This window comes from Lepisosteus platostomus, chromosome 1 (assembly GCF_059453375.1).
Source record: "Lepisosteus platostomus isolate fLepPlt1 chromosome 1, fLepPlt1.hap1, whole genome shotgun sequence".
Classification (NCBI taxonomy): domain Eukaryota; kingdom Metazoa; phylum Chordata; class Actinopteri; order Semionotiformes; family Lepisosteidae; genus Lepisosteus; species Lepisosteus platostomus.
This window is the reverse complement of record NC_142611.1, coordinates 8,894,996-8,908,354: the sequence shown is the minus strand read 5'-3', so window position 1 is coordinate 8,908,354 and position 13,359 is coordinate 8,894,996. Positions and strand designations below refer to the sequence as shown.

The 13,359-nt window shown below is 35.0% G+C and overlaps 1 protein-coding gene across 29 annotated transcripts in view; it reads right to left on the bottom strand.

The window, feature by feature from the left end:
• The window catches only part of adgrl3.1 (adhesion G protein-coupled receptor L3.1), a 338,051-nt gene that overhangs the window by 161,987 nt on the left and 162,705 nt on the right, over nucleotides 1–13,359 (bottom strand). For all 29 annotated transcript variants that reach the window (XM_088612815.1, XM_088612965.1, XM_088612882.1 and 26 more), the window contains one exon: nucleotides 9,776–9,885. In XM_088612815.1, coding sequence (XP_088468941.1) covers nucleotides 9,776–9,885 — 110 coding nt within the window. The remainder of the gene's footprint in view (nucleotides 1–9,775; nucleotides 9,886–13,359) is intronic.

Here is a 13,359-nt window from a genome sequence, read left to right as displayed (position 1 = left end):
TACATATGCTGTTAATTTAGTATTATTTCTTAGTTCCATGTGTCTTTCTGATATGTACTTTTCAGACATTTTGCAGCCTAGTCGCTGTGGGTCACCATTTGCCTTAATAAATTACATTGTTGATGGAGATAATACAAAACCTCATCGTAATAAAGAACATATAAAAGACAAAAGGCATCCAAATCAGACCTCCCACTGTTTCTGCTTTTATTCAGTCTTGCTGTCAAAGAGGGAGCAATGTAATTGAAGTTTTGTCTTGTTGGGATTCTGTTGAAAGAATATTGAAAAGGAAACCAGTAACTTTTCCTGGATAAACAGATTTCTGGCCAGAATACCGATGAAACATACGCCCCGGAAGAAAGCCGAGTTGTCAGCAGGATACAAAGTAAAGATTCTTTGCTAAAGAAAAGCTCTCAATGGGTGGCTGGTTTTCTTATTAGTTTTTCAAATCATTCAGCCTGTCTGTGACAGAGTCTGGAAGGGGTCCTCATTTACAAGGAGCTTTTTTTTACCATCCTATAATTACCCCATCACAATGCCACTTTCTAAGGGAGTAGACAACTTGTTAATATTTTACAGGGGATTACTTAAGCCTATAAATTTTCCTGTCCATGTTTTTTATTTCTTTTCTTTTACAATTCTCCCAAAATGTATTACAATTACAAAGAAAGAAGCTAGAGAAATAGAGCCAAAAGCTGAAAAAAGTATAAGTACTGTACAGGACATTGCAAAATATTTTACTGTGTGGGAACAAGTAATAAGTTTATTCAATGCTGAAAAGAGACAAAACACAATGTTTCGGCCGTGGAGCCCTCTTCAGGTGTGAGAAAGGCAGGGCAGTAAGCAAAGGTAATGTAGCAAGAGAACAAAAGCTGGGAGAGAGGAGGGGCTGGTGGTGGGAGCAGGGGACAGAGAGAGTAGCCAATCAGGTATGAATAGAATTCTCTCTATTCATTGTTGGGTTCATTTCACACCTCTCCTCGCCTATCCTGTCTTCATACTACCTGATTGGCCACTCTGTCTGTGAGCTGTAGTGAGCTGTCTCGTTTGCTAAGCAAGTTTATTTGAGACTTTACTGTGGCAGAAATTTTGTACTGCAGTTCAATTTCTGTGAATGCTCAATCCAGGGAGGTGGCTGTTTACATTAATTATGTTTCACAAAATAGACTGTTAGTCTTACCAGACCAATATGCTAATACCAGTATGCTCTTTGTCTCATCAAGCAGCTAGGTCTAGGAACACAGTACCAGTTTTAATCTTCAGTAGGGATAAATGTTCATTAAAAATAGTAAGTGATCAGTTGCATTGGTATTGTGGTCGTCAGGAAAATCAGCTAGCTCATATCTCCAATTGGACATAAACACTGTCTTTAGTATTTATCAAGCTGTAGAATACACTTCTCGACCCATCATCATCGATCAGAGGATCGTGTAGCCACCTTTGTGTATTAATATGTGTTTATGCTTGCTTGTGGTTGGCTACTCTGCTTTATTAATGGAAATCTCCACAGAGGACACAATTAGAGACACTCCCATATGTCATTTATTTCCTAGATGATAGTTAGTGTCATGGTTCATCATGCCCATCCATCTATAATTTGTGCACTCTCTGGACCAGGTTTCACTCTGGCACATTCTTCAATCTGTCCACATTTTTATATTGTTTCCCACAGAACCAAAGGAGACCTACAGTATACCTACAACACCTGCCATTCTGGACTCAAAGAACTGCAATTGGAAACCTTATAATAAAGCAATAGAAATAAATATTTTGTTTCAAGCACAGGCTTCAACAAATTTTCAGTGGGATCTGCTTTTTCAACTGATATATGTGATACGTCATCACTACTGAAGGAGACTGAGGAATGAAGGAGTCGTTACCAAAAATACTAGCCACCTGAAGATGTTAGAGAGCTTTAGACTAAAATTATGCTCTACTATAGCCATTCACCCAAACCTGCTTTAAAAAAATGAGTGTTTTTAAGATACATTACAGTAGCACAGTGGCAGAGTGGTGTAGTGGTTAGCACTACTGGGATCCTGGGTTCAATTATTCCGGACCTGGGGTGCTACATGCATGGAGTTTGTATGTTCTCCCCATGTTATGGTGGGTTTCCTCCTATAGTAAAAAAAACATACTGGTAGTTTAATTGGCTTCTAGGAAGATTGGCCCTGGGCCATGATATGAATGCATGTGTGTGTGACATGACTGTCTGTCATGTGATGGATGGCAGGGTGTTCCCTGCCTCTCACCAGTTGCTTTCTGGAATAGGCTTCAGTTTCCCTGAGACTGTGAATTGCAAGAAGTGGTAAGAAAATTTCCGCTCAAAACACCATTCCCATTAAAGCTCAATGTCAGTATAACTGCATATATGTATTAAATAACCTGTCTTAAAAACTAAACAGTCATTGATCTTATTTCATATTATATTGTAAATACATCAAAAGGTCTTCTAGCACACAGTTCTAGCTGAATCATCTAAAGTGTCTCAGAGGCAACTTCCTGTATTAGATTTAATCAGGTGAATATGAAACACAGAAACACTGTTTGGTCATTAAATTCCTAACATAAAAAGGAAAAGGATACATATGCCATTAAAAATGGCCACAGTTTGCTACCTTCACAAACAGTTAAAATAGTCAAGAACACCCGATCTAGATATTAACACATTTCTGTAATAGTAAAGTCTTATTTTTTTATTTGTATCATATATGTAAATATTTTCCAGGCTAATTAAGTTTTTAGACAAGAAAATAGACTGGCACAATCAATACCTACACTATCATTAAATAATATATGATTATCTAAAAAATATATTCAAATGTTTTTTTCAAATACCCACATCTTTTACAGGCATTTTCTTTTTATAAACAAACCTTCATTGGTAGCATTTAATTGAAAGTCACAAACATTATCTACGAAATTAGCTATTAAAGGGCAAAATCTTTAAAAGTCAAAACACAAAATATAAAAATAAAGGCATTCTTGCAATATGTGTTCATTACTATGAAGTCAACTGGATATTGAAAAAAATCAACCCTATAAAAATGAAATAAGCTTGCATTTCATCTGATTTCTTCCCTTTCCTTTTACTGGTAATTCTAAAGCAATCCAATAGCAATAAAACACTGTAAAGATATCATATTCTTTTTTCCTTGTGGCTTCAGGAAGGTTTAAAAGTTACATTATTTAATTTATCTGTCTATACAGTAGTCTTGCCTCCTATCAGGTAGATATGTTATATTATAATTGAATGTTTCTAAAGCAATCTTGTTGCTTCTTATATGATAAAATATCGTTGCAATCCTATCTCACTCTGCACTTAATGTCTCTTTGATTGGAATGAAAGACAATCCCTTCAACTCTATTACAAAGGGCATGTATAAAAGACATACTTTTGTTTCTATTCATTCAGGAAATAGAAAAAAAACTCTTTACTGTACTAAATCAGACCTTTGCACCTTGTCTTTTTTATTTTGAATGTAGTATATAAAACAAATCCAACACATCTGAATGCCAAAGTAGGCAACAATGTAGAAGTTGATCATACATTTTAAGAGCATTGAATAAAACACAGAAGTGTCCACATACAGTTTAAACTCCATGTAATAAGTAAAGCAAAGCACTGATTTGTAATGATAAGAAATATTTGTTTACTTTTAGTAGCTTTTTAATTAGAGTAAAGCATCTGCTCATTTCAAGACACATGTTGAAATAGTCCAGTCATGAAATCTTGTTCTACAGACTCAAAATAAGTGGTAGCTGTGCTCTGAATGATCAGGTTTCAGAGTAGGGGGCAGTCAATACCACAAAATGCACAGCAGTTAGTCTACCTCTCAGGTTAAATGAAACACTTTTGGATTTCTGCCCTATCAATGTAACCCATTTTGTCAAGTTCACTAAAAACATTGTACCAGGGTCAAATGCTTTACTGCACATCCTGTGACTGATTTCTGCTTTCCTGTTCCTTTGTTAGTCTTTGGATTATGTTAGAAATTCCATTTATATTTAAACATTTCCATTCATACTGTCAAATTTGTGTTGACAATTATTGAAGGGTTATTTCCCAGCAAAACCTTACATAGCATACTCATGTAAGAAGCATTCTTTTAACTTACAGTACTATTAAAATTACAATATTAAAATTAAAACTGGAAATATATATGTTTCCAAAAGTACCAAAATAAACCTAGATATTTTGGGGTCATCAAATTTATTTTGTTAAACCATTAGCAAAGCATTCAATTGGGCTGTATTTTTCAGATCTACACACTAGCAAGAGTTGTAGGGCACTGAACTACAGCAGACAGATTAGACAACATATAATTATTTTGTCTCTGGTTTTGCGCTATAATTTTATTAATGCACAGTGACAGAAAGTAAAGTAAATTATTCATTTTACTCACACAATCCATTGTTTTAATTAATATGTCAGCACATCCCTTCACAAACCTTGACACAACATTGCATTGAGGACAATCTTATAAAATCTAGAGTGGTATCTCTAAATGTAATTAATTCATTCATTGCCTAACATGATGACTGATGGAGCATTTATTATTCATTTTATCTCAATAAATGTATTTCTGCAATATGGGCTTCACAGACAAAGGGCATGACCCTAGAGAAGTAAATGCTGCATCAGAAATGCTACCAAAAGAGGTAATGAATTGTAGATGACCTGACCCATATTCATAAAAAGGCCTGTAATTTCAATCCAGTGGAAATAAAAAATACAGCATTTAACATGATTCACAGAATTACCTCCCAGTAATGATTTTAGACATATTCTACTGTCACAGGATTGTACTAAGAGATTTGATATGACCTTTCATTAGTGGCACATCCAGTGAAATATTTTCCGGTCTGAAGAGGTCTTTCTTCATACATGGTATTACAATCAGCATAGATTATGTCTTTATATTTAAGCGTAGAAAGTAAGAACTATGGCTACTGCATCAGAACTAGAGCCTGGACTAGATGCAGAGCTGAAGATGTTGTGAGGAAATGGGTGTGGGAGGAGAGCTCAAACCATGAAAGACAATGGTCTGCAGATGGGTGGAAACAGAGCATTAAGCTAGGACAAGCACATTTTAAGGGAATGCAAGAATGAGAAACCAGTGAAAAAGATTAAGCTGAGTTGACAGGAAAAAGGAACAAAGACGTATAGTGTTTTAAACATGCTAGTGTGGCTTTCCCATCCATCCATCCATTTTCTAACCACTTTATCCAGTACGGGGTCACAGGGAATCCGAGGCCTATCCCAGAAAGCAACAAGCACAAGGCAGGATACTCCCTAGATGGAATTCCATTTAATCACCGGGCTCACAGACACTCTCATACCAGGGTGAGTGTCCACAAAAGTCAATTAATCTACCCATACTGTATGTCTATGACTGTGGTAGGAAACCGGAGAACGCAGTGTGGAAACCCACACAAGCTTTGTGCTTGGAAGCTGCAATGCTAAAAACTGCACCACCATGACACCCATACAATTTTTTCAACAGTGAAATTTAATTAACTGTTTTTGCTTTGTTATTTCCATTAATAAAGCAACATCAGTAGTAGGTCCATGCACTACTTTGATATACAGATATCTGCTTCCTTTCTTGTTTCCTCCTTTCAATTCCTTGTCCACCCTCAACACAAGTGGGAACACTGTGTATGCGTTTCCTCTAACATTCCATCACTGAAGCACCAATAAGCACTGTCACTTTGCCAATAATAAGAAGGAAAAGAATAATAATACTTAAAGATAGGGCAAACGAGATATGTTGAAAGGTGATCCTCACATAGGGAAGAAGAAAGCCTCAAGAGGTTTGAGCTGTGAGTGGAAAGGACATACAGTACACCACACCTGCAAAGCCTAAACGTAACTGGAAACTGCCTGTCACATTCACACGCTCACTTGCTGAAAAAATACAGTCATACCAGACTAGTATTATTATTATTTAATAACAACAATAATGGTGCTAAGTATGTTTTTTGTTTTCCTAATTACTTGTTAATAGAAAATGTAACCTGAGAAAAACTGACTCATAAAACACATCTTATGTTCTGCCGAGAGTGAAAAAAAAAACTTAGTAAGCCTTATTATAATGCAACAAAATATTAATGGGAGCCATTCTGCTGCTCTGACAAACATATGAAAAATATGTAAGTGAAAAAATACATCTCTAATGGCACTTTATTGTAATGTTACAATTTTCTGTCAAGGTAAGTGACTTTTATAAAGTATCTAATGAAATATAGTTGTGGTAAACACCATTACCAACAAGATAAAGGTGACAGTACATTTTATGCATAAACATGACCATATAGGCATAGGGAAATAAATAATAAACACTTTGTTTTTATTCAACCATTTTTACTTTTTATGAAGAATCAGTCATCATTAATCAGGAACCTATACTCTATTGTTTATTTAGTAAAGCTTTTTAGTAAAGCCTTTGGAATTCCATGGTAAAATAATGTACACTCATTCATTTAGCTATGTCCAGCAGTAGAATTTATGTCTATCCATTCATTATCAGAAAGCCACTATTCACATGGAGGGTGTGCAGTTACTGGAAGCAAAGCAAAGCACACAAGGTGGGTCTGAGAGCACACAATTGTTTTCACCCTGGATCTTTTGCATGACAAAGGCAGAACAGACAATTTAGATCAGCCCAAAACTTCTCACCAACATATCTGTGAATGGCAGGAGGAAACCCAGAGGGAAAATCACACAAACATGGGGAGAGCATGTAAACTCCACATATAACATACCCTAGTCTGAGGCAGCAGAGCTAACAAACGTTACTGTGTTGACCATATGCACACATTATCCTAAAGCAGTATGTAAGCTTTTAAATAAAAATTTAAATCACAGGTATGACTAACATATCTAACTGTTTGACTTGATAAATGAAAGCCCTGTTGGTTTCTGGCCAGTCATAAAAACCACTGTACAGAAAATCAGAAATTACTTACTGTATGTCTCATTATCTTTAGTTGTAAATCACAACTGTAGGGATCTAACATAGAGTAATACACTGTAGATCCTGACCTGTTATTCTAATGCTTTAATTCTCTCTCTGACAGTCTGACTCACCCTAACATAACTTCAATATTATTGTAAGTTCAATAACATCTGAGGAAGTTTAAAAGCAAACATTGAAAATAAAGGAATAAAATGTTTAACAAACAGTTTTTGTCAGTTTACTAAAGCCTCGTGTATTTCTATTGATCTGGCTTCTACATGTGCATTGTTATAAAGTACAATTCACCTTACTGAAGATATTATGATTGTGAACAATCTTTGTGAGAATGCCTCTTTCAACTACCTGGATACACAAATTGTGAACAGAAAGAGAACGTAAATCTGCAAATTATAATCCCACTGTACAAAACATCTTGGACAAAGAAACAAACCTCAAGGATTTGTGTGCAGGTTGCACATGTGCTTACTGCTGAATATTTGACTGATGGCTCATTTGACATTCATGTACCATGGAAGGAAGTATTAGATACTTTGTAATTAATGAAGACGGCTTCCCTTCAAAATGGGAGTCAAGATTGGCTCAGTAAAGGCTGAAAGAAAATTAGATGACATTTCGTTGGTTCTTTTGCAATTGTTCTTATGTTAAGAATTACAGCAAAGTTAAAGATCTGCTATTGCAAAACTGTGACAGCCAATCAGATGCCCTTTCTTATCTTATTTACCTACCCCTATTTTCCTCTTCAGTATGTGAGCTCCCATACGTTATATGTTCTCAAAACATTAAAGTAAAAGAGAAGGTAGTAAGTCCTGACAATAAGTTTGTCCACAACATTAGGAAACACAAGGAAACACAGTTTATCTGAAAATTAAACAGAAAATCACTATGTTTAGTTAATTTTAAAAGTCCAAAACCAACTGAGCTGTGTAATTGGCTTGAACAAATTATAATGCACAGGGGTGGACTTTAGTTGAGCAGCAATCACCAAGCCTATGTGAAAGACAATCAAAAGGCAGACAGAGAAAATTAGATTTAAGTTTTAAAAACAGAGAACATGTCTGCAAATTAAATCATGAAGCTAGACATCACAACCTGTCAATATTCCTGACAAGAGGCTAGAAACTAAAGACGTTTTGAGGCAACCAGACATGATAACATAGTGAGATCTTTCTACTTCCAATATTGGCAGTTTGGACCTTTCTGTTTAAGCATTAAAAATGTAAGAAAAGGTGAACATGAGAGGAGGTCAATCAAAGCGTGGATTTCTTAACTAGTTTGTGGGAGTCAGTCTATCCCTAACAAACCCTTTTACTGTGCAGATGTTCTTGTAGTTTCAGTACAGTATATGAGATAAGATATACTACGACTGCTTGGTTTGTTTTTGTTCTCCTTTAGACTGGCACTAAATTATTACTTTTCTAATCCATGAATATTACCGTTCTTGAGCAACTGACTATATGAAGACTTTTGTTAACAGTGTTAAATATGACGCTGTTTCCCTAAGTAAACATGGAAGAACACCTAGAGATGACTCTTCTTAAGTGCTTCTAATACTTGAAACACCTCCATACTAATACTATTCTGCATAATATTTGCGATATTATGATTCAGATTTAAATTTGTTCACAGCATGTTGTCAATCTATCTTGTAAAACGCCAGAATGCAATATTAATTTATCAACCATTTAAATCTCAATGTTTAAAAAATAACTATTATTACCTCTGTATTTGATGTAAGAAATGGAATTTCATTGTTGTAGGATTTTCAGTATTCTAAAGCGTAAAAGCGCACAAAACATACATTATAATAGTACTGTATTTATTAAGTTAATAACTGGTTTCCAAACCAAGCAAAAAATGCTTCAATGTTTAAGCATTTTATAGAGGTTGCATTTTCGGCTTTTTTAGATATCCAATAATCTGTTTTTTTTTTTTAGATTTCTGACATTATGCTGTAATTATCAGTTATTGATTATAGGAAAATTGTTGTCAGTTTCCCACATTTAATTGGAGGCTTTATGTATTCAAAGCATCTCAAAAAGAGACATGAAATACTGTATGTCAATATCTTGATAAGTTACTGGAGTCTACAAGTATTTCCATATCAATTCCCATCACTTACTGAATTAATAAAAACATCTCTTCTACAAACTGTTACTTACAATTTGAGATGTACTCAAGAAAATGACTATTTCTAATTCTAATTTGCACTACAGAAATAAAATTCAATCAGCATAAACAATTCCAGCAATCCACAACAATACAAACATATTCACTGACACATATCCTATGCATTATAAACAATTTACATCAATAGTCTTCACTGTAACAGTGATGGATGAAAGAAACAATAAACTCATTGTGCAAAGGTTTTACACATCCAACAGACACTCACACCAAATGGGCTTGCTTGAATTTATGCACACAAAAACAAAGGTGTACTAATTGAGTAAAGTCCATCACATCATGAACAGGGCTTTATGACCAAAAGTTCAGTTTGTTTTGTTCTGAGTTTAATTCTGAGAAAATCTGAGTACAGCAGTTGATAAAAAGTGAATGTGATTCACAAGCACTGTTCGTAAAATGGGCTCATGCCAGACACTGTTTCACACTTTAGCCAAAAAAATCATGTTAAAAAACTCAGCACCGTTAAATGTTTTTCACGTAATTGAGTATTTTTAAAGAATGAAAACAAAAATGTTGTATTTTACTTTTATGAGAATGGTACTATAAAAACCTATGACTAACACACATTTTATATTTGATTTAGCTATTAAAAAAGGAATTATACATACTGTAAGGAACACACTCATACTGAACTTCAAGGTACTTGTAAGTCCCTGGACAAGGATCTGGAAAGACGTCTGGTCCAGCAACAACTGCACACTGGGTCCGATTATTGCATCTGAAATTTAAAAACAGAAAAATTACTTTCTACATGTACATACATCCTTAGTTGGTATCCAATCCAATGTTACTGTGCCATTACAAGAACCATAAAGTGTAGTACTGCATCAAAAACTCTCCTTCATACATACAAATGTTTTTTTTATTATTATTATTCCTGTATTTGTAAGGACTTACCACTGACTCTCCTTGTTTTATCTGCTGTACTCTACTCCTCCAAAATTAAATTTGACATGTTGTGGATGGGGGCTGCCTCACAGAGCTGGGGCCCTGGGTTCAATTCTGGAACTGGGGTGCTTTCTGCGTTGAGTTTGTCTATTCTCCCTGTGTTCACGTAAGTATCCTCCGGGTGCTCCGTTTTCCTTCCACTGGTTTCCTAACCTACTGATTGGTTAACTGGCTGGTTAACTGGCCCGGATGAGAGCGTTTGTGTTTTTGTGTGCCCTGTAATGGACTGGTACCCTATCCAGGGTGTACCTGCCTTGTGCCCATTGCTTGCTGGGTACAACCCTGGCTCCCCCGCAATCCTGAATTGGAAGAAGTGGTTAGAAAGTGTTTTGGTGGATTTAGTGAATGGAGCCTCAAATTCAATAGTTTTGGCTTATTTATTGGCCATAATCTCATAATGAGTTACTATCTTTCTGTGGACTTCTACTTAAATCCTACCCCCATGTTAACAATAATATTATTATTATTATTATTCGTATGAGCTTAACATGCAGAAGTTACATAGTTATATTGTCACAGTCAGGTGCCTCAGCCAGTCGCGGCTGGCATAATCCAAATGGGTGAAGTCGCCGGGGCACCGGAAGCAAGGGCAGGAGTATAGGATGTGGTCGGCCGTCTGCTCCTTGCCGTCACCGCATTCGCAAATTGGGTCATCAGTGAGACCCCACTTGTGTAGGGTACCCAGAAACGGGATCAAGAAGAGCTACTTCCTCGTAGTGACCCCTGGGCAACGTCTCTGACGGCAAAAAGCTCTTCAAATCGAACTTACCATGCAATGCTTAACAATAATACATACCCACACACACTGGGCTTATACCGGTATAAACCATACAAAACAATTTGTTCCATCAACAGAATAATAATGGCCTGCAATTATCTATAATTTATTGCTCAAATGAGATAATTCATATATGCATAGGTTCAGTAGGCACTGGTGGCTATGCTTTAGCAGTTCAATCATCAATTTGACAAGAGGAGGAGGATAAGGAATAAAAAATAACTTATTTAAGAAATGGGTTAAACGTGGTGCAGCCATGACTGATTTGATGAGGACACAGTCAGTGATGTGAAAAATCAACCTCACTATAAAAGAGTCCACCTCAGATTCACTTATGGAGTAAATGATAATGTTGATCAGCAACAGCGCATGCAATTGTATTATTTAGGGTACTGATATTTCTAACAAAACCTAGAAAATATTAAAAGATCAAAAGATTTCTCATCAAATCCATCCATTTTCTAACTGCTTTATCCAATACAGGGTCACAGGGGTTCTGTTCATTTATGGTTGCTTTTTGCTCGTTAATTCCCCTACTTTGCACAACTGTTTCAGTATTTCTGTTCAAAATATTATACTAACGTTGAGGGAAGCAGTGTCAGGTACTCTTTGTGTTGCAGGTACAGTACATATTGTGCAGTTTAAATATACTCAAACAGCCCAGGTACAATAGAGTAAATGTCTTTTGTTTCTTATAAGTGCTTTGTCTTTTGCTGGCAGACCACAATGGATACAGAAAAAAATCAATTCTGACACCACAGAACACTTTTGTTAAGGTTCAAAGCTCTATAGTATCAATATTTTGATGATTAATTATTGATCAATGAAAAATGACTTGATTTTCAGCAGTCATTATGGTCCAAATGAAAGACACAAAGCAAAAATGATTAAACAAACAATCCTGAATATTGACAACTGACTGAGAATTTTCTACATAGACTGTAAGTAGCTGCAATATTTTCTATGGTAAAACAATATAGCTTTGCTATATTATTGTATTATTTGGATTGGAACTCCTATGATTTATCTATTTATTTCAGAAAATAATGTAGTCTGATGTTTGTGCTTTAATTTAAACTCACATTTATTTTATTTGTTATCTGTTACAGTGGTGTGGATTCCTGAAGCTAGGATTTGGTGTACACTACTGATTGTTTTTTTTTCTTTTTTTATTTTATTCAATGTATCTGTTTTTGTAACGGACTTAAGACGATTGCTGTAGGAAGACACAGCAAGCTATCCAATGTTGAAGTAAGCGAGCTTCTTGCTGAAAAAATGTACTGTAGGTATCATACTGTTAATATCTTTTTATATTAAAGTACAGCAAATGCACATTTACATTTGATTAAATATGAATTTATTACAACACTAACGTGTATAAAAACGTTCATTTGGTATAAGTAAATCAGTAATAGATTTTTTTACAATTTACTACAATAACTGACTTCTGTGGCAGCATTTTTTTTTAAATAGAAAACTGCTCTAGTCTTACTACAATGACTTTTAACCATTGCTATTATTGAGGAGATCAACATCAGTAGCCAGCTCTTAAGTAGAAACTGTGAAGAAAAAGTAAAGAAAGAAAATTTCCAATTTTCCAGTAAGAAAACATTCCAGTTCACATGTGATAAAAAAGAGATCACAACAAAAAGAAAATTATGGAACAGCAAATACTGTACTGTATATGATAAACAAAAACTTCTCAAGTTTAAGCTAACAACAGAATCAGCAGAGTAATTACTTACAAAATAATTTGACTACTTTTTTTTAGATTTTTTCAATGTGGTGAATTGTTTTGAACATACTGTAGCTTAGGGATGCAATTATAGTACATTGTTCCCAAATACTTGAGACTACATTCAGTTTTATTTCTTGTCTATTTTATACTTCTTTACTGTTCTTCACAATAAAAAACAAATGAGCTCATTGGAAATTGACACAGTGATTCATATTGTACAATTAACAGGTTCCTTTACATTTTAATTAACATCGATCCTCTCAGAAATAATCAATTGCATCGTAAGGGAGAGTGAAAGACCTAACTCTTAAACCCATCTCTAATGAGACATGAGGAGAATTACATCAGAATTCAGGTTTTAAAGGATCAAGAAACCCACATTACTCATCTATCCCAAGTGCAAACAGACTGACTCTGTCAAACACCTTTTCAGCAGTTGTCAGTTACTGTAAAGTCAATTTTGACCCAGCAGCTACTGCTCAAAGAAACAGAAGCAACACAGAAAATCTCAATTCAGCTGCTTAAATTTCATTATTTTTTTGTCCTTGTTTTAATCTATTTTTTAACAGAAATAATCAAATATTCCTAACCCACAGAACTGAGGGAACAATACTTGCACCTAGTTCATTTTCTGCATGTTCTACATGACAGCTCATACTTTGAGAGTCTAGACAGGACTGTTATTTTCAATAAGCCAAAAATAATAATTATTAAACATTTCCTCAGAT